General features: G+C 43.5%; 1 protein-coding gene and 1 pseudogene across 2 annotated transcripts in view; both read left to right on the top strand.

The window, feature by feature from the left end:
* The window catches only part of TENT4A (terminal nucleotidyltransferase 4A), a 44,254-nt gene extending 31,933 nt beyond the window's left edge, over positions 1–12,321 (top strand). The window contains exons 7-13 of one of the 2 annotated variants that reach the window (XM_090276240.1): positions 705–918; positions 2,935–3,061; positions 4,217–4,317; positions 5,676–5,848; positions 6,296–6,454; positions 8,304–8,468; positions 10,007–12,321. In XM_090276240.1, coding sequence (XP_090132366.1) covers positions 705–918; positions 2,935–3,061; positions 4,217–4,317; positions 5,676–5,848; positions 6,296–6,454; positions 8,304–8,468; positions 10,007–10,198 — 1,131 coding nt within the window. In that variant the 3' untranslated portion in view covers positions 10,199–12,321. Of the gene's footprint in view, positions 1–704; positions 919–2,934; positions 3,062–4,216; positions 4,318–5,675; positions 5,849–6,295; positions 6,455–8,303; positions 8,469–10,003 lie in introns of both variants that reach the window. The other variant, XM_090276239.1, reaches the window with a different exon arrangement.
* An 8,446-nt stretch (positions 12,322–20,767) lies between these two features.
* Positions 20,768–22,205, top strand: LOC150008324 (uncharacterized; annotated as a pseudogene).
* Positions 22,206–25,791: the final 3,586 nt, after the last annotated feature.

Genomic DNA, 25,791 nt, shown 5'->3' with positions numbered 1-25,791 from the left:
GCTGATGCTAATCTCTATGACAAGCAAGTTGTAAGTTTGCTGTAAATATTATGATACAATACAAATTCTTAAACAGTTAAAATTAATCCTTTTCACATTCTGGTTTTCTGTGGTACTGTTCAATCTAATACTGCCCCCTATTGATTATATTTTGGAACAATAGAATTAAGATCAGAACCTGTAAAATTACTTCCACTGTCTAGATCACTGATTTTCAAGTTTTCCCATCTCATGGCAAACATAAATCAATTACTAAAATTCTGCAGCACTCCAAGAAATATATTTTTGGCTAATCTGACAAAAAATAAAAAACAGGTATAATTTTGATTTACACAAGGTGGCTATTGTTGTGTTGGCTATTATTTTTTTGACATTCTAAGGGAAAAGAGGTCAGTGCCCCTGACTAAATAGTTAAGTATGGCCCACATTCATATCAGTAGTTGGGAACCTGTCATTAATCAGATGTCTGTGTCTGTAGGGAGTTGCTGTATGGATTGCCAATTTCAGAGAATTAAAGTATAATAAAAAACACTCAGGTAGAAGGTTTTCTTTCTTTTGAACTCTCTTTATTGAGAAGGGCTCTCCAGGCTCTGTTAGTGCCTCCTCAAAGTATCCCAGCGATGGTGTATGAGCGAGTGCCTAGACAGCAGATTTCATCACATGCAATCTTCTTTAGAAATGACTGGAATTCATTGCTTTTACAGTTGCATCCAAGAATTGATGCCCGGAGAGCTGATGAAAACCTTGGAATGCTTCTTGTAGAATTTTTTGAACTCTATGGAAGAAATTTTAATTACTTAAAAACTGGTATTAGAATAAAAGAAGGAGGTGCCTATATTGCCAAAGAAGAGATCATGAAAGCCATGACCAGCGGGTACAGACCATCGATGCTGTGCATTGAGGACCCCCTGCTGCCGGGTAAGGACACCTTGCTCTGCACTGGCCCCAGTGATGCAGGAGCATCAGTTCTCTGGTGCACCAGTTGGTGGCAGTGGCGGTGGTGGTGGCGGTGGCGGTGGCAATGGTGTATCCTTGGGGCCTGCAAGCCAAGGGCAGTTCATTGGATATGATGCAGACTCCTACTATCCTAACAGTTAGTAGTGACAGTTTACAATTCCTTATTTAATGCTTCTAATTACTTATTGCAAAGTTGCAGTTTTTATTATAGTCTGTAGTGAATCAGAAAAATGTGGATGGTGAGAATGAAGAAAAAAATGTTTACTTTTTCATTGTAAAACTATTACATATGCATCATAAACCATTTAATTCCCAGAAGTATGTAACAGAGAAAAGGGAAGTATGCCATAGTCTTCTCCCGTTTTGGTGTGTATTTTTTCATTTTTTCCTACATGGAAATTAACATTCATTATTGTAGCCTTATTAATAAGTGGCATCAGATAATACAGACAGATTTGCAGCTTGTTTTTTACTTAAAATGTGTCCAAGATGCCTTTTTTATGGGTGTAGGGTCTGTTCTGTAACAAGGATTGCCACCTTGCAGAACCCAAGACAGGTCTCCGGTTTTCCAGTTTTATTCCTTGTAGCGTATTTAAGGGTACTCATATTTCCAAACTTTGGTGATAGTCTTTTAAGTCTTTACCAATCTGATAAAACCATGCAATATAAATTTTATTTAATTTACATAATTTACATTTCTTTAATGATAGTGAGGTTAAACACATTGTTATTTATCAATTCCACAAATGTTTATTGAGCATCTATTAGGTGAGACACTGTTCTTAACTGTTGGTGATAAAGTCAGTGACGGACAGGTGACAGAAAAGGTGTTGGAGATGTCAGCTCCAGGTACACTGCCCCTTTGTATTTCTTTTCGTGTGAGTTCATGTGCTTTGTCCTTTTGTCTGCTGTACTGTTCCCTTACTGATTTTGTGAGACCCGTGTCTGTTAGGGAAGCCTGTTTTTGTTGTACATGCTGTACTTTTATTCTCTTCAGTTTGTTATTTGCATCTGGATATGGTATTTTTTTACTTCTCTATTTAATATCCTCATATTTAATAATTTTTGTTTTATGGCTTTTGGGGTATGCACTTCCTTTTTGTTTTCCAAAGAAAACATACTGACTGTTCTTTTCTGTTGTTGTTTGTAAATGACATGATTTATACTATGCCTTTTCAGCAGTCATTTTCCCAGCAGCATAGTATGACAGGTTTTCATCATCTGTTGTCTGGGGTAATAAGTTAAATTGGACACATTTCTTTTGTCTTCAGTGTTTGCTGAAATGTACTTGAAAACAGAACCCCACCTTATCACTAGGTTATATTATATAATTAAATCTGAAAAAGATAATATTCTAATACTTAGAATACAGCTCCTAAAAAAAATCTTTACTTACCTAACTTGTGGAGAAATTTCATGTAAATGAAAATTAAAGTTAGGCTCCTTGACTGTGGCTTGCTTGGTGACTTCAGTGGCAGCTTCATTTGATTTGCTCCTCAAACCGGAAACATTCAGACCTGGAACATTCTATTGTAGAGGATTTGCTCTGCAGGTCCCATTGGTGCTGACTGAACTGTGTGGTGTGTTTTTGTTAACTTCCTGCTACAGGGGGCTCCCAGTCAGTGCGGCGGCAGTCTGATGCAGGTTGCTGCTTTGACTTCCTTGTGTTCTTTGCCACCTGGGGAATTACTTGACTCTCTTATAAACTATCACTCTGTTTTGTGAATGACATCTCTGTTCATGGAGGTAGACCTTGATCTGGTGACGCAGATCAGGCCCCTCAGACTGTGAACACTGTAAGATGTGTGCGATGATTAGCTAAGGTGTGTTTGCAGGTGCCTGATTCAGCTTTGCTATTGGGGTCTGGATGTGTTTGAGTGGGGAGTGCCCCACTTCGGAATAACTTACATGAGAAGATCAAAAACATCTGATGGTTCAAGTGTTTGGTAGAGTTTTCCAGCTGTCTTTCTGTTTCAGGAAATGATGTTGGCCGAAGCTCCTATGGGGCCATGCAGGTGAAGCAGGTTTTTGACTACGCCTACATTGTTCTCAGTCATGCCGTGTCACCACTTGCGAGGTCCTATCCAAACAGAGATTCTGAAAGGTAACAGAAGTCAATCGACACCTTTGTTGGGCTCCAAGAGCATGGTAGTTGCACCCTCATTAGCCTCTGCAAAGCTGGTACCTCTTGCCTCTGTCATTTGCTTTCATGAGGTTTACTAACGGATGTGCCATCAGATTTTAGTAAAACTTGAAGATAACATAAAGGAAGACCTTTTAGGAATTCAGGATGGCCATATTTGATTCATTCCAAGTTTATGAGTTGAAAATCTTATTTGAGGAGTTAACATATTTTTTCTTCAGAATATTTTTGGGAAGGCAATTCCTGGCTTTTAAAACTTTATGGAACATACCCTGACCAGTATGGCTCAGTTGGTTGGAGCATCGTCCTGTACACTGAAAGGTTTTGGGTTTGATTCCCGGTCAGGGCACATACCTAGGTTGCAGGTTCAATCCCCAGATGAGATGCATATGGTAGGCAACCAATCGATGTTTCTGTCTCACATCAGTGTTCCTCTCTCCTCATTTCCTCTCATTCTTCCTCTGTCTCTAAAAGCAATGAAGAAATATCCTTGGGTGAGGATAAAAAATAAAATAAATATTATAAAACTTCAGGACATGATACTTTTTCTTAAAGCAGTCTTCAAAATGTGGATAGTCAGCTCTATATGAATGTGTGTTCACTTCTACAGGCCCCATCCCTTTTAGACACAGCTGTCCATCATTCTCTATTCTGGAACACTTATAGGGTGCACCTTCAGTACTAGTGAGAAATATTTATTTCTGATCCTAGAAGTGGGGCAGCACGGTCCCCCTGGCGCTCAGCCTTGGTGAGAGATCAGTTCGCTTGGGTTATTAACATGAAGTGGGAAGTGGGAACATTAGACCTTTATGACCATCTTGGTTGGGAGCGTGGACTTCCCTACTTAGGCACTGGATTTAAACAGTCTTTTGTAGATCCGTTTAGGTTCAAGGACTTCTACATAAGTGAATCGAGTTTTGCTATATGTGATCTCAAAGTACGTTTAGGCTCGAACATCAGAAGTCATATATATTTTGTAAAATTATTTAAAATTTTTCCTGTGCTTTAGTTAGCAAAGCAATCTATTGTTAAATGTATAAAGTAGCTACTAGAGAGGGTTTATGAGCTTCACAGGCCTACTGTGTTATGTTGACTTCCCTCCTTGTTCTTTTGTAGTACTCTAGGAAGAATTGTCAAAGTAACTCAGGAAGTGATTGATTACCGGAGGTGGATCAAGGAGAAATGGGGCAGCAAGGTCCACTCAGCGCCTGACCTTGGTGAGAGATTAATTCATTTGGATTATCCTTCACCTTCCGACCACTCATGCAGGAGTATCTCTTTGTCCCTTCATGGGAAATTGTTCAAACTAAGACAAATACCTAGTTTTTCTATTAGAGTTTAATTTAAAACTATAAGACTTAAGACAGCACTATCTAGTAGAAATATAAGGTGTGCCACATGGAATTTTAAAGTTTGTAGTAACTGCCTTAAAAATGTGAAAAGAAACAGGTGAAATTAATTTTGATAATATGATTTGTTCAATTTAGTGTACAAAATATTAACATTCAAGATGTAATCAATATAAAAAGTCATCGAGATACAAGGTCTGTCCAGAAAACATCCAGTCATTGTTAATGTAACAAGAATGGTTTGTGCAACATGATGTGACCTGGCAGCCAAGGAGATTGGACTGGAATGCGCATGTGTGAGCAATAACAACTTCACTGTACTAGTCATTGGGGGTGGTAGACACTGTTGAGTGAGCATGTGTACTGTGTGGCTGTTACATTCAAAATGACTGAGTAAAGCAACGATTCTGCATCAAATTTTACATTAAGTTCGAACATTCCTCCATGAAAACTAATCAGATGATTCAGAAGGCCACAGCTATGGGCAACTGGTGATTGGTAGCTTCATCATGACAGTGTGCCCACTCATGCATCACGTCTTATGCAGAGGTTTTTGATGAAACATCAAAACACTCAGGTGGCTCAGCTCCACTACAGCCCAGATTTGGCACCCTGAGACTTCTGGCTTTTCCTGAAACTGAAATCACCTTTGAAAGGGAAGAAATTTCAGACCGTCAATGAGATTCAGGAAAATATGGTGGGGCAGCTGATGGCAATTGGGAGAACTGTGTGAGGTCCCAAAGTGCCTACTTAGAAGGGGATTGAGGCATTATTGTCTTATATACAATGTTTCCTGTATCTTCTTCAGTGTCTCTGTTTTTCATATTACATCGCTGGATACCTTCTGGACAGATCTCATATTTTGCAGCCTTCTTTTATATAAAATACTGAAATCCAGTGTGTATTTAAACTTGTAGCACATTGCAGTTAGGATGCTAAATTTCCATCAGAAATACTTGATTTGTAAATTAGATTTCATAAAATGTGCAATTGAAAACTATTTACATACACAAGTCATTTCAAATATATTTAAGTGTTTTCCAAGAACTGAAACAAAATAATTTTAAAAGCTAAATTAAAATTAAATAAAATTAGAAATTCAATTTGTCAGTCTCATTAGAATCTTTTCAAGGCTCAGTCACACCTGTGGCTGGTGGTTGTCCCATTGGGTCCGCATATCTGCACTCCTAGAAAGTGACTTACCCAGGCTGTTTTTTCCTTCACAGACAATAGAATTAAAATAAAAGAGCGAATAAGCACATGCGATGGGGAGCAGCCGCAGTGCCGAGACCCGGAGCCGCCCTACAGCCAGCGCCTGACCTTGTCTCTGCCTAGCCCCCAGCTTCTCTCCTCGGGCTCCTCTGCGTCTTCTGTGTCTTCACTTTCTGGAAGTGACATTGTGAGTGTGTCTGCTGGGTGGTCTATGTTTGTGGAAAACATCTATGGAAAGGATTTTCATTACTCTCTTTATGTGTGTTTGAGACCACCCCAAATGTGCAGCAAGTGGTCCTCTCTCTGCTGTGACCCCAGTCTCAGTGGCGCAGGTGGCCTCTTGTCAACACTAATGCCACTGACAGAATTACAGTGGAGTTCTTTGAATAGTTTTTAAAAAACTTACTTGGAAATAAAACATTTAAGTCTATGTGTCCCTTCTATATTTCTTTTACATTTTTCTTCAGTTTGAAATGAAGGAAATGTGAGCAGCTCTGGGCTGCCTGTAGTTGAGCAGCAGGAATGGACAGATTCTGGCAGCCTTGCATAGCGAGTGTGCTGCAGGCCTTTCTTTCCTGACTTGTAGAGGCCATGTGCCTCCTGGTACAGCTCTCCCTGTTCTTCCTCCTCGCAGGATTCTGACACTCCACCCTGCACGACACCCAGCATTTACCAGTTCAGTCTGCAAGCGACCACTCCTCTGCTGGCCAGCTTGCCCACCGCCTTGCCTATCTCGAGTGGCAAACCTCAGTCCACTACTTCCAGAACATTGGTCATGACAACTAACACTCAGGTATGTGGTTGCTGGTGCCCATCCTGTGATGGGCCCTTGGGAACTGTGTAGGAATGGCTGACACTTTGATTTATGAAAAGAACTTTAAAAGTCTTTGGAAGATACATTTCTGTCTTATAGAAATTCTTATCTTTTGTGGATCTGATAGCATGTAATCCCTGTTATTCTTTAAGAGACAGTGTTATCAAGGTCCACCATGCTCAGTGTTTGCAGTGAGGGGACTCAGTTCTTGAACACTGAAATGGCTTTTGACAAGGTCCAAATGGACTGTCATTCTGCAAATTACATTGATACACAGTGGGAGACTCCTCTCCTGGGGTTGTGTTGGAGAGAGGGACGCTGATGCGGTCCCTGTTTCCTTAGAATCATAGTGTTTACATGCTTGTAAAGTTTAATATGAACTTTAACTTTTTCACATTGTTAGGGCTTTTTCTATTAGAATATGTCCTCTTTTTAAAAAAAATTTACATAAAATTAGAAGTCTCTAAGACAATTTCAGAAATATTAAATTTTGTACCTACCTCCCAATTATACATCAATTGAATATATGAGGTCTGTCCAGAAAGTATCCAGCCATGTGATATGAAAATAGAAACATTTACTGAAGAAGATACAAGAAACATTGTACATAGGACAATGACACCTCATTCCCTTTCAAAAGTAGGCACCTTGGGATCTCACACAGTTCTCCCAGTTGCCATCATCTGCCCTGTTGTATTTTCTTGAATCTCAAAAACAGTCTGAAATCTCTTTCCTTTCAAGAGTTGTTTTAGTTTTAGGAAAAGCCAGAAGTCGCAGGGTGCCAAATCTGGGCTGTAGTGGAGCTGAACCACCTGGGTGTTTTGATATTTCACCAAAAACCTCTGCATGAGACATGATACATGAGCAGGTGCGCTGTGATGAAGCTGCCAGTCACCAATTGCCCATAGCCATGGCCTTCTGAATCATCTGACTAGTTTCCATGGAGGACAGTTCAAGCTTAATGCAAAATTTGGTGCAGATTTGTTGTTCTACTTGCTCAGTCATTTTGGATGCGACGGTCACACAGCACATATGTTCGTTCAGCAGCGTCTACTGCCCCCACTGACTAGTACAGTGAAGTCGTTATTGTTCGTGCATGTGCATCTCAGTCTACTCCACTTGGCTGCCAGGTTACATCAATGTTGCACAAAACGTTCTTGTTATATTAACAGTGGTTGGACTTTTTCTGGACAAACCTCTATGTGTGTATAAAACCTATCACATTGATTTACTTTAAAAGTAAAGCCAGTCTCTAAAATGTAGTTATAATTTTGAATGTAAAACGACATAGATGATGTGCCGGGAGGGCTACCGTCACTCTCCAGAGGTCTCTGGGCAAAGGACTGTGGGATGTGAGCAGTGAGGTTTTCAAAGGTCTAAGGAGAGGGATTCCCGCAGCATCCTATGCTGTGACGGGATGGTATGCAGACATCAGAGCAGCTCACAAACTGTGGAGAGGGGCAGGGGTCGCCTTGCCTTCGCGCACATCCTCAGGCTCTCACTGCTGTAGACTCTCCCCAGATATTCCAGGCACAGTTACTCTGATGACTAGGTTTTTTTGTTTGTTTGTTTTTTAATTGTTGTTTGGTCTTGTTTGGCCTTAATGAACATTGAAACTTTCTGACTTGAGTTCTTACTGTGATTGCTGTTTAAGAACATAAAATGTTTCTGATTCAAAACAAATCTTGTGAGGTTATAGTTAAACACACACCGGATTTATGATCCTTTTTGCAAATGGCAGCTTTCTTGGTGCTCAGCCCTGGAACTGGGATGATTGACCTGTGTCGGATTTGTACCTTATGAATGTTTCTGGTGGTTCCAACCCTAGACCAGGTTTACTATACCTCCGCCGACCCTGGGAGTGGCCCCTGTTCCTTGCAGACAAGTTGGTGTTGAAGGAACTCCCGCACTGAAGGCTGTGCACCACATGTCTTCCCCAGCCATTCCGTCAGCATCTCCCAACCCGCTCTCCAGCCCTCACCTCTATCATAAGGTAAGTTTTCCATCCAGCTCAGGCCCCCGGTACCCACCAAAGCAGGTTCATGATAGGCAGTGCTTTTCTTTGCCAAAGAGAGCCTTCCACAGACTTTTTAAAAGGGAGTTTGTTTTCTGATCATTCAGCTTCACGCTTTCCCTTATAACCAACAAAACTTTAAAAGTGATAAGACATTATTTTAAAATTGAATATAGTTTAATTACTCTCATTATATATTAATTTCTCTGTTGAACTTGTTAGCATAAAACTGAAGTTCAAAGTGAAGATTATTTTGTTTTTCCATTTATCTATGTGCTGAAAACTTTGGTTTTCAGGAAGCAAACAATAGAATTAAGAAAAATTGTGATGCAGCCCCTTGCGGTGTTTTCATTCCCACGGCATCACGCCCTCCGCAGTGCTTTGCCCGGGTACCCGGCAGAGGGCAAGGAGGGCTGGAGGGCCCAAAGTTCATTTGCTTCCTGGGTCCTGGGGATCCCTGCAAATGCTTTTTTCTATTTTCCTGTGGCTAATCTAAGTCCAGATCCCACACATTAGAAAGTGGTGCATAGTAAGAAAATAGGCCAATATGAAGTTCCTGGGCTCTTGAAGCACCCAGGTATTTGAAAGAGCTCTGACTGGCATCTCCCATGAGGAACAAGCTTCAGTGTCTGAGGCCAGTGTTCCCCTGGGCCCTGATGGGATGTATTTGCTGCTGCGCTTGTCACTGTTCCCCTGTTGCTTATCTAACCATATTTTGCCAGCAAATTTCATTGCATTACCAGGTGTGTCATGCTGACCTGTTACAAATAGCATGAAGCACTAACTACACAAAGAAAAAGCAGCCTTCATTAATTGCATTTTGGCTTTCCTTCTCAACTCCCTTCTGCTGCCTGTTTTGCTCTGAAACCTTCCTGAAACTGGCTGTTTTCTCCTGGTCTGCCTTGCGTGGAGCCTTTGCAGTGTAGGAGCAACCTGACCACATGCTGCTGCATGTGAAGATGGCACCTCACTGAGATGTGCGGCTCACTCATGTGTTTCCAGAATGTCATGGTTGAAGCTGTGGGCAAGAAGATGAGAGGGACTCTCCTGTTTCTTGGGTAGATAGAACCAGTTAGAAGTGAGATTCTAGATAGATATGGAGATGAATGTGTATAGTTTGATACAGACCCACAGTTCTTACCTTGAATGGGTCACTGAATGGGAATAGTATTTTTTGCCTCAAATATCATAGTTGTTATGAAATCTAAGATTTGGATTTCTATCAGATAGAGCCTTTGTGTTTAATATGTGCACACTTCCCACGTGCAGTGGTCACAGGATGTGTTACAGTTGTGTGTGCAGCATTTGTATTCTCACTGTCCGCAGTTTCTGCCTTTTCTCCAGTGTGTGTGTGTGTGTGTGTGTGTGTGTGTGTGTGTCACAGCTTATGGTCCCTTAGGCTCACTGCCCCGAGACTGAGCTTGCCGGAGCTGGGATTGGGGGTGTCCTGTGGCCGTGGTGTCTGCTGTTCCCAGGTCACAATCCATCGTTGCTGTCCCTCTTTATCTCTTCAGCAGCACAGTGGCATGAAGCTGGCCATGAAAGGCTCTCACAACCACAGCCAAGGTGGCAGCTACAGCTCCGTGGGCAGTGGAGGTGTGCGGCCCCCCGTGGGCAATCGGGGACACCACCAATATAACCGTACCGGCTGGAGGAGGAAAAAACACACGCACACGAGGGACAGCCTGCCCGTCAGTCTCAGCAGATAATAGCTCCTGGCGGCGTCTCCTGGCCCCCACCCTTCCAAGACTGACCCGGGAGGCCTCGGCGCCCGGCGGGAACTGAGACCAGCATCTAGCACATCAGCCGGGCCCCTTGAACGCCTGCTGCTGATCACTCTGCATGTTCCTTGTGTGGTGGTCACGTCCATCTTAAAGAACAGCTCCTTGTGCTCATCTGTGAAGCCTTATTCAACGTGGACGCTGTTTTCTGCCTTCCCAGGATCCTTCCAGAAGCAGGTCTGGACCTGGAGCTGCAGGGGCTAAAGTCGGCTTTGGCGTTTGTTTCTCAGTAGCCGTGTCTGTTCCTTTCAGGTTGGGTGTTGTCATTTTATGTTTGTCAGAGCCACAGTGATCAACCCCTTACTCAGTTCTTCCTTGGTGGACAGGATGGGAGGTCGCCATTGTTTTCCTGCCCTCGCATTTTGTTTCAAATTTCAGAACTGTTTTTCTATGTAAATATTGAAAACTTATGATTTGTGCAATAACTCAGATATTTTTTATTTAATTTCATATTTTCACATAAGTTATATTTAAGGGAGGAGGGAATTTTTTAAAACAAGCTTAGATCCTTTCCCCAGTTGCATTTTCTAAGTTGGGTTCATCGAGTCGGCTGGTTGTCTGATGAGCACCGCTGCAAACACCGTGAGTGAGGGGCATGAGGTTTTTTTTTATATTTATTCTTTGGGTCAGAGGGGAGGCCTCTCAGTTCGTGATGAAGGAGCCAAGTTGACCCCCACGGTTTTCTGAAGTGGTCCGGCCCCCAAGTTTCTGACCAGCTGCCTGCCGGCTCTGCCGTCCGGCCTGTCTGTTGTCTCGCTCTGACCATGGATTTTTAATGTTTTGGTTTTTGGTTCTTTTAAGCTAGACAACAAATCCAGCATTTAAAGTGCCAGAAGCATAACTTTCTAAGGGGAGAAGAGGTTGTCACATTATAAAATCTTTTAAAAAATGTGAACTTCTACATGCTTCAGTCAGTTTTAGTAACATAGCCTGTAATGATGGGTCTGGTGAATATCATTACGGACAATGGTGCCCAGTTTTAGGAATGTGGAGAAAGGAATTATGTTGATTCCATTAAGGAATCTGTGTAGCAGTATGCATTTGTTCTGTTAAGAGCAAATATAGGAGAAGTACTTCAGCTGCTCAGTGCACTGTGGGGAGTATTCCTAATGTATTGCCGGAGAGCACAGCCCAGTGTTGGGGCCAGGGAATGGCTGGCACCCGACTTGAGAAGCATATAGGTATACTATGCAAGTGTATTCTGCCATGACAACCACTGTCTTTGTTACCTTTTTTTGAACAAGAATATACCCATCCTGCCTAACCCTGAGTTTTTGGAGCACCACAGTTGTCCTGGGAGTTAGCTGCATCTCATAGGTCATCTGACTTCCCATTTCTAACAGGGGCGTATTGGCCCTGCGGAAACTACAGGGAGGCCGGCCTTTGAAGTCCGCTAGTGGCGAATGTTGAGACGAGAAACTTATTACCATGACACCTGATGGATATGCAGAGGGATATCTGAATGTGATGGACACCCAGCAAGGACAAGCTTTAAAATGTCTACGATCTGTTTGTTTTTTATTTTACTTTGTTTTATTTTTTTTAAAGCAGGACTGGCCCACATTATTATTGAGAGCTGCCAGCTGTGACTGCAGGCTCTCTAGGAGGCATTCCAGAATAGAGTAGCACATTTTGTCTGCAGTTCTTAATGATCGAAAGCTATCAAAAATATTTAAAGATATTTAAATTGTGAACCTATTGATAAAGAAATATTTATAAAAACTGATATGTCGGCCTGTACTAATCTCTACGCATTAGCAATACCGACGGTAACACTACATTAAGGACATCACTGCGTGGACAGCGGTGAGTGTCCTGTGGGTGGGTGCCATTTTAAAGCTCGGTTCCCAGTCACCATGTCTGCCTCGTCATGGTGAGCCGAATGAATTGGCCTGGCTGCCACTGTGGTCACGTGCTACAGGGTTAACAAGAAGATATATCATGTTTCGATTTTTTTTGTGTGAGGACAACAATGTGGAAGCTAAAATTGACATATTTTTATGTAAAGTTTTTCTATTCTTTGATTTTTAATAAACTTTGGAAACCAGGTAGTGTTTGAGTGTGAGCTTTCCTTTCACGGGGAAGGGTGGCTTCTACAGTTGAACATTCTTGAGTTTTCTAAATTAGGGCAATGAAAGATTATTTTATCCCTTGGTTCAGTAAATTTGGAACTTACTTGAGGTTCCAGGTTATATATGAAAGATGCGGAATTGAAACATAGTCTTTGCTGTCTTGCTGTGCTGATGAGGACTCAGTAAAACCATTTAAGTGATACTATGTGATTTTTGACAAACTGATACTAGCATAGTATGTACTTAGACTTCTTAGTGAAACATGTTTCTTCTGTATCACTCTTAGGTCAACATTTATATTGATATCACTTTTAAAAGACACATTTTAAGCTGTCAAATAATCATAATGTATCTTGAAATGTAACTTATGTATAGACTTTAAAAGGAAGTTTATAAAAATTCTTAAAAACCAGTGACTGAACGACTTGTCTCAGGCTACACGGTCCCTTAGAGTGTGTGTTTGTTTCAGAACAATTGACAATGTTGTGAAGGTGGGAGTCGTGGGTACAGCCACACATTCAGTTGGTCCTTCCACAAAAGGTTTCCAAGGGTTCTCTGAGCAGGTACTGCTGGAGACCACTGAGGCCCCTCCTCTCAGCACTGCGTTTCGTTCCCTTGAGGGTGCAGGAAATCTCAGCGTTCCCGCGAAAGCTGGATGCAAAGTGACCTGTGCTGATGGGTTTCAATAGTTACAGTAATACACTTGGCTCAGGAAATGGGGTGATTCCCTCTAGGATTGGGTTTTCATGGTTGATATTTATAAGATGCTGGCTTTCATCAAGACGGGTCCTAGAGAAATGTGCTGTGATTGTTTTAAACTTTCACTGACCTTAACATGCGGTCATTTTAGTTCCTTTCTCACTTACCCCACCTAAGGCTATTGGGCCTCCTGTTCTGTCCTCCTGGTACCCTGCTGCCTCCTTATCCAGCTACATGGCCCATGTTTCACATACCTGCAGCCCCTCATGGTAAAATGTCTCACCCACTGTCAGTTGATTCTCCTGGCAAGACCCCAACCCTGGGTTCTCGTCCCTGCTATCTCCCTCAGCCCTGTGTGCCAGGTAAGGAATACTGGGGGCTTTAGCCAGGACCCTGCAAGGGACGTGGTTGATGTTGGTTAGTGCTTAGTGGGTGCCCAGACTGTGGCACAGGTTTGGTTCTCATTTACAGGTGAGTAAACTGAGGCACAGGGAGGTAAGTAACCAAGTCAAGGTTATTCAGTAAGTGTCCAAGTGGGGATGGGACACATTTCCCTGTGCCCTCAGCACTCAGGCACTCCTTGTCCTTTCCCGGTGATGGCTTTTAACCTCCACTTAGTCCAGATTTCCCCAACCCCCTGTTCCCCTCACTTCCTCTTGGCCATTGGCCTTGCCTCCCCTGTTAGAAAGGAAACTCCTCTGTACTGCAGCCTCCGTCAGCCTTAAATCTTAGAACTCCATCTTACGAGTGAGGCCAAACCATTCTTCATCCACACAGTCCTGGGCTTGTCCCAGCCGCCCCATCCTCACTCACCTCTTCAAGACACCACACTGCCACCCAACCAGCCTTTTGTCCTCACCTCAGGGTAGCCCTGGCTGGGGTGGTGGGGTGCAGCTTTCATCACAGACCCAGCCTGCATCTTCAACCCCTGGAGAGCTGTGGCGGGGCCACGGAGGCCAGCCGTGGCCCCTTTAGTGGGGCCATGTGTCCCTTCTGAGGAGAAAGCCATGGTTTCCCTTGGCCTCTGGGTGCTTGCCTCTCAAATGGTCTGTACCGAAGGACTTGTTTATTTTTTAATATTCAGTTGGTCATGCACCAATAGTCTTGTAAAATAATAAAATGAATTAACTTGAAAAGTGAAACAAAAAAACTGCAGCTATACGGAATAAAAGCCCATTTTCGTACTGGATTGGGCAGATGTAAGCCATGTTTTCAAGAGTTCCACGTCTCTGCTTCTGGTCATTGCCAACGTCCCTGGGCGGCCATGGCTGGGGTTCCGGGACCCACTGGGCCGCATGCTCTGGACACTGGACAGCAGCTCAGGGCTTTCCAGGCCCTCCCTCCCAGGGAGCATCCTTCCTGTGTCCTTGGAACTAAGGACCAGTGGACTTCATGGCCCGAGGAAAGCCCCTAACCACCACACTATTTGTGCTGATTCCTTTCTGTTGGGTGGCCAGTTGGAGTCCACACTGTGCTATTGTTGTTGACAAAGTAATTTTAAGACCTGTATGCATGTTTTCAAGGACTGCTGGGGCCCCAGCTCCAGAGATGTGCATTCACTGGTGTAGACAGATAAGCACCCACGGAACTTGCAACCCCGGTGATTCTCCCGGGTGGCCAGGTCTGAGAGCTGTTGCTCTAAAGCACCATTTTTCATATTTCTCTGAAGCCTCACCCGAAGTGGTACATTTTACTTTGTCACCATGTGCATATAACCATGCCACTCTTCATATGATGCCTATTCTGTTCTCTTCTATTTCATGCAACAACAACCAAATGCTGATGGGCGGGGATGAGGAGTGTTGCCTCAGATGAGACTGAGAGATGGGGCAGAGCTTGCCTCCTTCCTCCAGGATCTCCAGCTGGGCTAGCATCATCTGCTTTTCAAGAGATACCCTGGTGTGTGTGGGGGTCCACAGGACTCAGCCCTTTGATGAGAAGCATCTCACTGGTTGGAGGTGACACTGTGGTCAGGTCTAAATGTTGCTACTATCCATCCTGGGTGCAGAACAAAGGACAGCTGAGACATTTTTTTGGCTGGTCTCTCTTGTCTTCATGCCCTGAATTTCCAGCTCATTGTGAAGTTTGAGAAGCCCAGGGGTAGGTCTGTTGTAGGCAAGGGTCTGCCTAAGTGTGGGAGGTCCTGACATCCCTAGTCTCGATCTGTGTGACCCATGACCCCTCTGGGCACAGGGTGAGTATTGGGAACTATGGGCAGTCACCCCTCTTTTCCTGTCCACCTTTTTGGGGCCAGCTCCTTTATCCATGTCTATGGGGTCCCTCCTCCCCTCCAAGCCATCTGGAGGGGTCTAGGTGGTGGTTTTTCTGTTTTCTGCTATTGGGCCCAGAATATTCAGTGGCAAAAAAAATTTTTTTTTTGACAATGTATCAATGTATCATGGTAAGAAAGTAATATTTCTTCTGTGTTGTTTAACTTTTCATATTTTTCTTCTTTATTGACTAGACTGTGAACTTTGTGAGGTGTGTGTGTATGTGTGTGTGGGTCCCTCACCAGCTCAGCACCATCCTGGACACCCAAAAGTTGCTGGACAGGACACAGGTTAATGGGAGGCATCCTGCTTCCCTTGCTGTGGTTGTCCCACATCAGATCAAGTCTGGAGCAAATAAACTGCAAAGCGTCAGTGAATTTTAAAAAATTATGTGGAGAAAAGCAGCAGGAAATGGAGTCAAGACTCCAGGTTCATTTTTTAAAGAATATTGGAATCTAGATACGTACTAAACTTATTTTGAAGTGTTTTGTCCTTTTAGCTGAAATGAAGCCCATTCGAGTGTGCCCCGCCCTGGAGGGTTTTGTTTGCCTTTTTTTTTTTTTTTTTTTGACAGAGTGCCTGCTAGTCAATGAGCATGGAATGAAGAAAAGTAGGAGCCACAAGGAAGCCTGATAATTGCCAACATTTGCTTTGTTGTTTTGCTTTCATTTTGTTTCATTTCGTTTCATCCAATTTCATCTCAAGTTCCTGGGTGGGTGTGTCTACTCGTGAGTCTGGCTCTCTGGCAGGTTCTCCAGGCCTCCATTCTTTCCTGCTGCTGACTGCTCAGGCGATCTTTGCGCCTTGACCCAAGGTCGGGGGCGGGGGTGGGGGTGTGGGGGGGGGTGTGGCTGAGAGCTCCCTCCCTCCCTCCCTGGCAGCCCTCCTTTGCAGGTCCTTCAGGAAGTGCTGGCTGCGTGCAGTCTCACTGAGAGACGACAGGGGGCGCTCTTGTCTCAGGAGCAGGTTCTCTTGCGCTGCTAATCTCCGTGCTCCTGAGTCCCTCCCTCCCGCAGGGGTTGGAGGCCTGCACATCACTGAGGGGCAGGAGGGTCCCTTCCCTGTGAGAGGACAGCCGGCCCCCTGAGGTAGGCTGTGAATTAAGTTAGTATTTGAAAAACCTTTTGCTCAGGTTTAAAAAATAACAGGACGATAAGGCTGCATTTTTTTCTTCTGTTGAAAAAAGAAAGATCTGTAAAATCCCAACAGTGACAATGAGGTTGCCAGGTGGGGGTCTGGACCACTCCTGTTGCCTCAGGGGTTGCTGAAACCAGACTTCCACTCTCCCTGCAGAACCTGCCGGCCAGACTCTGTCATCAGGGTCCCCATGTGCTGGGAGGGAACCGGTGCTTGATGGGTAAAGGTGGCTGTGTCCCAGGGACCTGCCCCCAGGGTGTCATTCTTTGAAGGAGGGACTCATGGTGGGAAGGGGACAGGAGCTGCCTGTGGGTTGAGGACCGTGTCCTGTTCCATCTCTCTCTCATTGTGAGCTCCCGCAAGGCAAGTGACCATCTGTCTCAGCCCCCCACCCATGTGTCAGCCTCTGTGCAAAAGCACTTTGTAAATTGAAGTTGCTCTGCAAAGGTTACTCACAGAGACCTTCTCTGACCCAAGGCCTTCGGGATGCAGGATTCCTGACCTTCACTTCCTTCTCTAACTCCCTCCCCTCCCTGTGGCTCTCTGTCCAGCTGCCTTGCACTGACTCCATTGGGAGCTGCACAATAGCACATGTGTACTTATTTATGTGCACACACACAAGAAAACACATGGTTAGATTCAATGGAGAATGTGTCAAACAACACACTGGGTGCTTGTGATGGGGCCTGTTGATTTTATCTTCTAATTACATTTTCCCCTGAAACAATTTTCAGTTAAGTTTCTGTTTGGCAGTGTACCAAGTGAAACGCTTTGACCTAGAAAATGACAGAAACACTTAATCCTTCCAACTTACCCTTTTCATCCTGACTTAACCTTTTCCTTCTGACATAAATGAACGAATGAGGGCTCTGTACTATTATGATTTGAGGATATTAGAGGCAAGGCTTGGGAAAATTTAGGAGAGTTTAGCTTCTCTTGGAGGCTGAAAGAAGATGCTCTGTATTTGGCTGGGGGGTGCTCAGACCTCTGGGTAGAGGCTTTTCAGCCAAAGGCACAGCCTTGTTCTTGGTCCTGTAGGGAGCGTACCGACTTGACAATGCTGACTTGACCTCTTGACTGCTGTTAGAACCAGGTGAGTCTTTATTCTGACTCACTATGTGCCAGGACCCACTCTGAGCACTTGGCGTGTTTGTGGTGCTTTGCTAGGGTGGCCCTGGGACCCTAGCACGGCTGCTGTGAGATGGCCTTGTTCATCTGGGCCATTCTCTGGGTGGCAGCACCCCTCCCCTGCCAGTGGTGCTGTGCTGAAGGAACAGGGCATTTCAGGAGGTCAGACCTCCACGCTGCCCCTGCTAATGGGGCTCGGGGAGCTCCTGCACATCTGCCACCTCCTGTCCTCACCCACAGCTACTGGTCATACCAGCGCCCCTCTCCTGGGGTTTTGGGGGCATTAAATAAACCAGTGCTTTAATCAGTACTGGATCAGATATGGAGAGGAGAAAACACATTCCCATTTGCCTCATTTTTTTCATTCCTATTGGGTGCATAATGTAAGAAATAAAAATATTTCCTTTGACTTCTACACGGCCAATGAGATGAGAAAGTCATTTGGAGAAAATGTACTGGAAAGAGAATTCCATCCATATCCTCAAGAAAATCACTGTGTGTTTGAGTGTGCCCCCAAGAGCCTGCACAGATTAAGGACAAGAGATAAAGTAAATAAAAATCTTTCTGTTGGAGCTTCAAACAAGCCCAGTAATCACTATTTAATTCTGGGCTCCTTGTAAACAGTGTTTGGTTCCACAAGAATCTTTCCATTGGGGAGTAAACCCCAATCAGCTGAGCTGATCACGGCATCAGCCACTAATGACTGACATTAGCTTAAATCCTTTTTCTGATTATAAATATGGTGTGCATGCTAATATTAACACACTTGGAAAATATAGGACAATATAAAGAGTATCAGAACCACCTAGAATTCCAACAGGCGTAGATAACCATTGAGATCATTTGGTGCATTTTGGGGGCATGACTCAGTAAACAATGCCCCATCGCTCAAATGGAGCCTGCTGCCTGGTTTTATAAGTTCTGTGAAGTTTTATTAGAATGTGTCCACATTTATTTTTTTAAATATTGTCTAGGGCCATTTTTCATCTTCAGTAGTGGAATTGAGTCAGGACGGATACTGCATGGCTGGCAAAGCTTAAGATATTCACTATTTGGTCCTTTATATATATAAGCGGTTTGGCAACCTGGCTTTTGGGCAGTTTTTACCGTGTGAGTGTTGAGAATGTTGTGTGTGCACCTGCAAGCGCACATGCACAAGGCAGACCCATTGAGCTGATAGATTCAGTGTGTCTTAGCAGGGGCCTCTAAGAAGAACCAGTTTCAAAGTTTCTGGGAACATCATGAGCTCAGTTTGGCCATGCTGAATGGGAGGTAGTGAGACAGAATCCATGGGTTGTTCATTTAGGAGGGGCTCGATTGCCTGTTGCCAAAAGCGTAACTCCCAATACTGAAGTTTGGTGAAAAGGAAAGGAATTGTTTATTTAAAGGTTACACAGATTTAGATTAATGGCGATTCCCGCCATTAAGTCTCACTTTCTTTAAAACACTCAAAAGCACATAGTTCTGCCTCCCCCTGTCAAACCAGGCTAGTTTCAGAAGAGAAAAGTCAGAGGTACTGTTTCCCTCTAGGAAAATAGAAGTCTGTGGCTTTGTGTTTTCCAGACACAGTTCAGCTTTACCGGCAGCTGCCTTTCACTTGTGCCTGATTGGGGAGGTTTTCCCTGTGTCGTGGTGTTTCTCAGCTCTCAATCCAGAACCCCATGGCACCTTCTTACCCACCCAACCTTATGGCCAGCTGGTGGGGTGCTTCTGCTCTTTTTCAAACTGAATGACTTTCTCCCGCTTAGTGGCTGCTGCCTCATTTTTAAATCCCTGACTGCAACCCATGACGCAGTGGGTATGGTGACCAGTCATGGCCATTTGTACAATTTTGCACAGGCCCTGTAAGCTTTTCCTCACAATTCTGTGGTCAAAGCCCCTCCCATCTCCTTGGTGCCTTGGAAGGCCATGGACATTTGCATAACTAAGACACTAGCTATTAATCAGATATGCAAAGGCATCTCTTAGGAAAAATGGCTGTGTCCCACTGAGTGCCATCCCCCATTCCCCAAACTACAGGCTGTGGGGAATTTTGAGGATAGCCTTTTTCCACCGTGTAACAGTAGCTCAGAGGGAGGCGGTGGTGAGGAGGGTGGTCTTGATGGAGGAGGGTCTTGGTAAACTTGGAAGCTATGGGCATGAGTAATGACTGAAGTTCAGAGAGAAAGAAAAGACCAGAGATGGGCTATGGGGGACGTGATGTGATGAGCTGTTCTTGTGTGGGAGGGACTGGAGAGAAAAAATATGAGCGATTCCACATCCTCGGGAGGAGAGTTTCATTAACAGGGACCAAGGCTGTAGAGAAGGTGACCGAGCTAAGGAGTGTGAAGAGGGCACTGGACTGGAAAGTTGGCAGGTGGTTAGTGAGTTGTGTAATCCCACATGCTACAGAGAAACACAGACCAGAGAGGGTTTGGGAGAGGGGCATAGAGATGGGGAAATGGTAGGGAAGGGGGAGTCCCATGTTCTGGAAAATAATAGGTGTTTCTTGGAATAAAAAGTGCCCTGACAATTTTGTACACATATGCAAAACTAGTTAGTGGAAAGTTATTTTTTCCCCCATTATTTTAATATAGATCCAAGTAAAATCTTGTCTGTGGTTTATGGATCTTTTTGAATAAAGATGTTGTTATAATATGTAAGAAATTTTAATGTGGTATTATTCATTAGGTTATGCATACTTTATGTTGCCTTAGTGTGCATATAAATAAAATCTATATTTTTAATTGCCATAATGAATCACAAACCCCAGGGAGAGAAATTATAATATGAATCATTTTACAAAGCCAATAATTGCAACCCAATTTTGTGTGAATCTGTATTTTAACATGTCAATTGGTGTGAAGAGATGCATTTATTAAGCATCTTAAAGTTTCAGTAGTAAATGTTTACTTTTAAAGAGGCATAGAAAATAGTTTAGAATTTAATGAAAAATGTCCCCCTATTTTTAATAATCTAGAACTGGATGCCAATATTTGGGGTATCTTGTCATTGAGGACCACCTAGTCAGTAGTTGTGTGATTTTTAACTGTCCCATCATTTTTCTTAGGTCAAGTGTCACAGGTATAGTAGTTTTTATTAATCATGCTCAGCCAAGTAGAGTGGTCTCAGGGGTGGCTCTGAGAGAAAAGGGGTGTGTGTAAGGGGGAAAATGTTTCTACTTGTGGGAAGAGCTTTGTGGGAGATGCGAGATGGGGGGCATGAGAGATGGAGTGGAGGAGGGGGAAGGGAAATGGTAAGGGATGGGAGGTGGGGGAGGTTTTGAAGAAGATCCTTGAGAAGATGACTACTTGTAATTTCACCAATAAGAGATCATTTTTTCTGTTTATTATGCAGTCAACAGGCCCTGATTTTTCTAATTGATCCCCACATAGGGTGGGGTTTGCTGGACGTGGATGAAAAAGGGGCCATATATTAAACCTGACAAGCTCAGGGGAGATCTGCATGGTGGGCCTTACAAACTCACAGACCGAAAATAACCACATAGGATGATCTGAAATTAAAACTTCCTAACTAAAGGTGAGTCATGATAGGTAGTTATGTCCTTGGCCAATATCTTCCTTGATAAAGGTCAGTCTTTACCTTAATTGAGCCTGTATCTTGTCTTTTTGTGTCTATGATAACATAACTTTTAGAATATCACAGTATCTCCTTTTTCCAGACCGCTCTGGGCACAATTCACCAGAGTGGAGACCACAGAACCCCTCATTGTTATCCTGTTCCCTGCATACCATCTCTGTGTGCTGTAAATGTTGTCAACTGTCCTGTGCTCACCAATGTAAAAAAAATTATATGTCTTTCCACTTTACTTTTTTATCCAATGCCAGAGATTTCCTGCTTTGCTTTCTTCCCTAGTTTATCACCAATGGATTTCATGTAACCTCCCCTTACGTCTCCTCCTTTGATTCTGATGTATAAAATAAGTGGGTAAGGGTCCTGGGAAAGTGAAAGGCAGGGGTTTGTGTCTAACCTAATGGTCTGCAATCTGGCCTACAGTGGAAAGCTGGAGGAGTTGAAGGAGGAGATCTTGGCCGAAAAGTCCTTGGCTACTAGAACTGCCCAGGACAGCAGAACTGCACTGCGTTGGGCATGCTCAACTGGACATAGAGAAACTGTTGAATTCTTGCTGCAACTTGGAGTGCCAATGAATGATAAAGATGATGCCAGTTGGTTTCCTCTTCATATTGCTGCTTCTGCTGGACAGGATGAGATTGTAAAAGCCCTTCTGAGAAGAGGTATTCAAGTGAATGCTGTCAATCAAAATGGCTGTCCTCCACTACATTATGAGGCTTCCAGAAACAGTCACGAGATCACTGTCATGTTGCTGGAAGGTGAGGCTCATACAGATTCTAAGGACCGTTATGAGGTTACTGCAATGCACTGCAGAGCAACTAAGGGTAACTTGAAGGTGATTCATATCCTTCTATAGTACAAAGCATCCACAAACATCCAAGACACTGAGAGTAACACTCCTGTACACTTAGCTTGTGATGAGGAGAGGTGGAAGAAGGGAAACTGCTGGTGTCCCAGGGAGCAAATATTTATATTGAGAATAAAGAAGAAAAGACACCCCTGCAAGTGGCCAAAGGTGGCCTGGGTTTAGCACTCAAGGGAATAGTGGAAGGCTAGGCAGCTTGAATTCAGTCTTACTTTGTATATTTGGTGGTCGTCGCCAGTGTCCTGGAAACAACTGTACTTGTCCATAAGACATCATTTATTAATGATGACTTTTTTTGCCTTCAAAGTCTTATAAACATTTTGAATATTGTTCCTGTTGAGATATTTGTTCTGAGCTTATAATTTGTTTTCCAGGCATTGAATAACTGTTAAGATTGTTCTACTGTTTTTGTATATTCTATATAGAATGTTGGTTAATTTTGAGTAAGTGATTCTGTGGCTATTGTGAGAATTTAGCACTTTCCCATGTACCCTGTGTCCTCCTCTGAGGCAGAACAACCCCAGTAGCCTCAAGCCAGTTGTTCAGCCAAATGTTTTTAGGTGGATTCTAGAATGCTCCTTCTGTACAGTTGAAACATATCCTAATTCACTTTTCAAGCTCACTCAGAGGCCTATACCAAAAATTTCTGTTTTTTTCAATAGTATGTTTAATTTACTTTTGTTATAGGAGGAATATTTATAATTTTAGAAGGCCAGATTTTCTATTGGAGAGCCTACTATTCCAAGTTTGGCATTCATAAGCACTAAAATAATAAAAAATCATAACCTATGTACCCATGTATCTTTTCAGTGAGCTCTTTCCCTCTATAAAAAGTGTTGTTTTTAAAAAGGGAGTTTCGAAGTACCTTAATATAAGTCATCCTGTATTGAAAAGAATGTAAAGCTTGTTAACGTGCTATGTTCTAAAAATGTACTTTGATCTATGTTACAGAAACTAAAAAGTAAAATGTTGAATTTTTTTAAAATGTGTTTTATTGATTACAGTGTTACATTTGTTCCAATTTCCCTTCCCTCTGCGCCCGTCCACCCGGTGGCCCCCCTCCCTCCCCTTGTCCCCCCCTTTTAGTCCATGTCCATTGGTTGTGCATATAGTTCTTCTCGACCTCTGTCTATTCCATTCCCTCCTACGATGTTTCTTGATTCCTATACCATCTCCCTCCTTCTCCCCCTTCCCTGCTGACCTCCCCCCAATATGCTCCCCATACCTATAGTTCTTTTTCCACTCTCATTGCCTATTTAGTTCGCCTTTGTTTCAATTCCCTAGCTTGTGTCGTTGTTTCTTGTGATGCAGTTTTCATTTTAGTGTTCATAGTTTTGACCCTCCTGCAGGGTCTCCCTTGAGAAGTCAGCTGATAGTCTAATTGGGACCCCTTTGTACATGATTCTTTTCTTCTCTCTTGCTGCTTTTAAGATTCTCTCTTTATCTTTAACTTTTGACATTTTGATTATAACGTGTCTTGGAGTGGTTCTCCCTGGGTCCAGTTTTTCTGGAACTCTCTGTGCTTCCTGGACCTGTAAGTCTATTTCCTTCCCCAAGTTTGGGAAGTCCTGCTTTATTATATTTTCACTTAATTTTTCAATTTCTAGTTCTTCTTCTTCGCCCTCTGGTAATCCGATAATCCGTATGTTCAATCTCTTATAGCTCTCCCAGAGGTTTCTGATCCTCTCATCATTTTCCTTGCTTCCCGTTTCCTCTCTCTGCACTGGTTGACTGTTTGTTCCTTCTCTATGTTCTGGTTTGTTGATTTGAACTCTGGATTTTATTTCCTCACCATCTGTCTCGTATGTGGTTTTGTTCCATTCAGTATGAGTGTTTTTCAATTCTTTCTCATCTTTTTCCAGATCTTTTGTTAATTCTGTAAGCCACCTGATAACAATGGCCTTGAACTGAGCCTCTGACAGGTTTCTTATTTGTTCATCTGTCAGGTTCTTCATCTGTTGCCTGGTGAGCTGCGCCACCGGGATTTCTATAGTTGTCTGCCTCATTTTGACAGATGCGTTTTGTTTTCTTGGGCTGGCTATAGGGGGCAGTGCCTGTGTACTTGTCACAACCCAGAGACCGGCGGCGATCCGCAACCTTTCTCACCGCGCTGTGGCACTTTGTCGTCACTGCCCAGCGACCAGTGGCGATCCACAACCTATTTCGCAGCGCTATGGCGCTTTGTGTGGGGTCAGGGGTCCAAGATGGATTCCTGCAGTTATTCCTCTAGGAGACTGGGATCCGTCCTCCCGCCCTCTGGGCCTCACTGTTCAGGCGATGTGGTGGCTGCTTTTCCCAGCGTTGGGGTTGCAAGCTGCCGAGGTTTGACTGCAGCCGGGATTGTTCTCCCTGCAGCTGTCCCTGGTGTGACCGCAAACAGCACCGCCCACTTTCGCTCTTACCTGCCCAAAGGGCGCCGCTGGTTTATAACTTTGTACATTGGGCTTCCGTGTAGTTTTATTTTCTGGAATTTCTAGTTACCTTTTGTTTTGAAGTAGTTGTATTCCTCTCTAGTTGTAGGGGGAGACCGAGCGTGTCTGTCTAAGCCTCCATCTTGGCTGGAAGTCCGTTTATGGATAATCTTAAGCCTTTACCTCCAACTGGTGAAATCACGAAGCAGTGCTGTCCCTTCTAACACTTATGTTGTCCCAAATGTGCCTCGGGCAGCTAAGCTCTTGAGTGCATGAATGACCTCATTGCGGAGGGGGTGGTTCTCGAGAGAATTTTAAAAAGTGATAAAATTGCCCTTTTCTGGAGCATTTTCTCAATCCATTGAGATTTTGCTTCTTGGCAATTGTTGTCAGTTTGGTTCAAATAAACTCATAAAAATTCTCTACAGGTTTGGAGGTTTCTTACGTTGATTTGGGGCAGGACCAGTAGAACCGTCACAGCTGTCTTTTCCTGATGCCATCAGAAAGACAGGTCTGCATTAAATCCTTGGTTGTCAGACTTCCATACAGTTCAATTTTCTGGCAGTTCTAGTTACTCTTTGTTTTGAGGTTAGTTGTGATCCTCCTATGGTTGTGCAAGGAGGCAAACATGTCTACCTACACCTCCAATAAGAAGACCCTGGGACATCTCCACAAGTGCCATCATTAGAATCATAGGGATGCCAGAAGGAGAAGGAGAGGACTAAGACATTGAAAACTTACTTGAAAAGACTAATGAAAGAAAACTTTCCTAATTTGGCAAAGGAAATAGACATGCAAGTCCAGGAAGCACAGAGAGTCCCAAAAAAGTTGGACCCAAAGAGGACCACACCAAGACACATCATGACTAAAATGCCAATGGTTAAAGATAAAGAGAGAATCTTAAAAGCAGCAAGAGAAAACAGAGTTACCTACAAAAGAATTCCCATACGACTACCAGCTGGTTTCTCAAAAGAAACTTTGCAGGCAAGAAGGGACTAGCAAGAAGTATTCAAAGTGATGAAAAGCAAGAACCTACAACTAAGATTACTCCAGCAAAGCCATCATTTAGAATGGAAGGGCAAGTAAAGTGCTTCCCATACAAGGTAAAGCTCAAGGAGTTCATTACCACCAAGCCCATATTATATGAAATGTTAAAGGGGCTTATTTAAGAAACAGAAGATTAAAACTATGAACAGTAACATGAACAAACTCATAACTATCAACAACTGAGTCTAAGAAAAAAAAAACAAACTAAGCAAACAACCAGAACAGGAGCAGAATCACAGATATAGAGATCATTTGGAGGGTTATCAGTGGGGAGGAGGAAGGGGGAAAATGGGGGAAAAGATACAGGGATTAAGAAGCA

Source organism: Furipterus horrens, unplaced genomic scaffold, assembly GCF_987537825.1.
Source record: "Furipterus horrens unplaced genomic scaffold, mFurHor1.1.pri manual_scaffold_5, whole genome shotgun sequence".
NCBI lineage: Eukaryota > Metazoa > Chordata > Mammalia > Chiroptera > Furipteridae > Furipterus > Furipterus horrens.
Note: the sequence above shows the minus strand (reverse complement) of the source record. Positions and strands in the feature narration are given on the sequence as shown.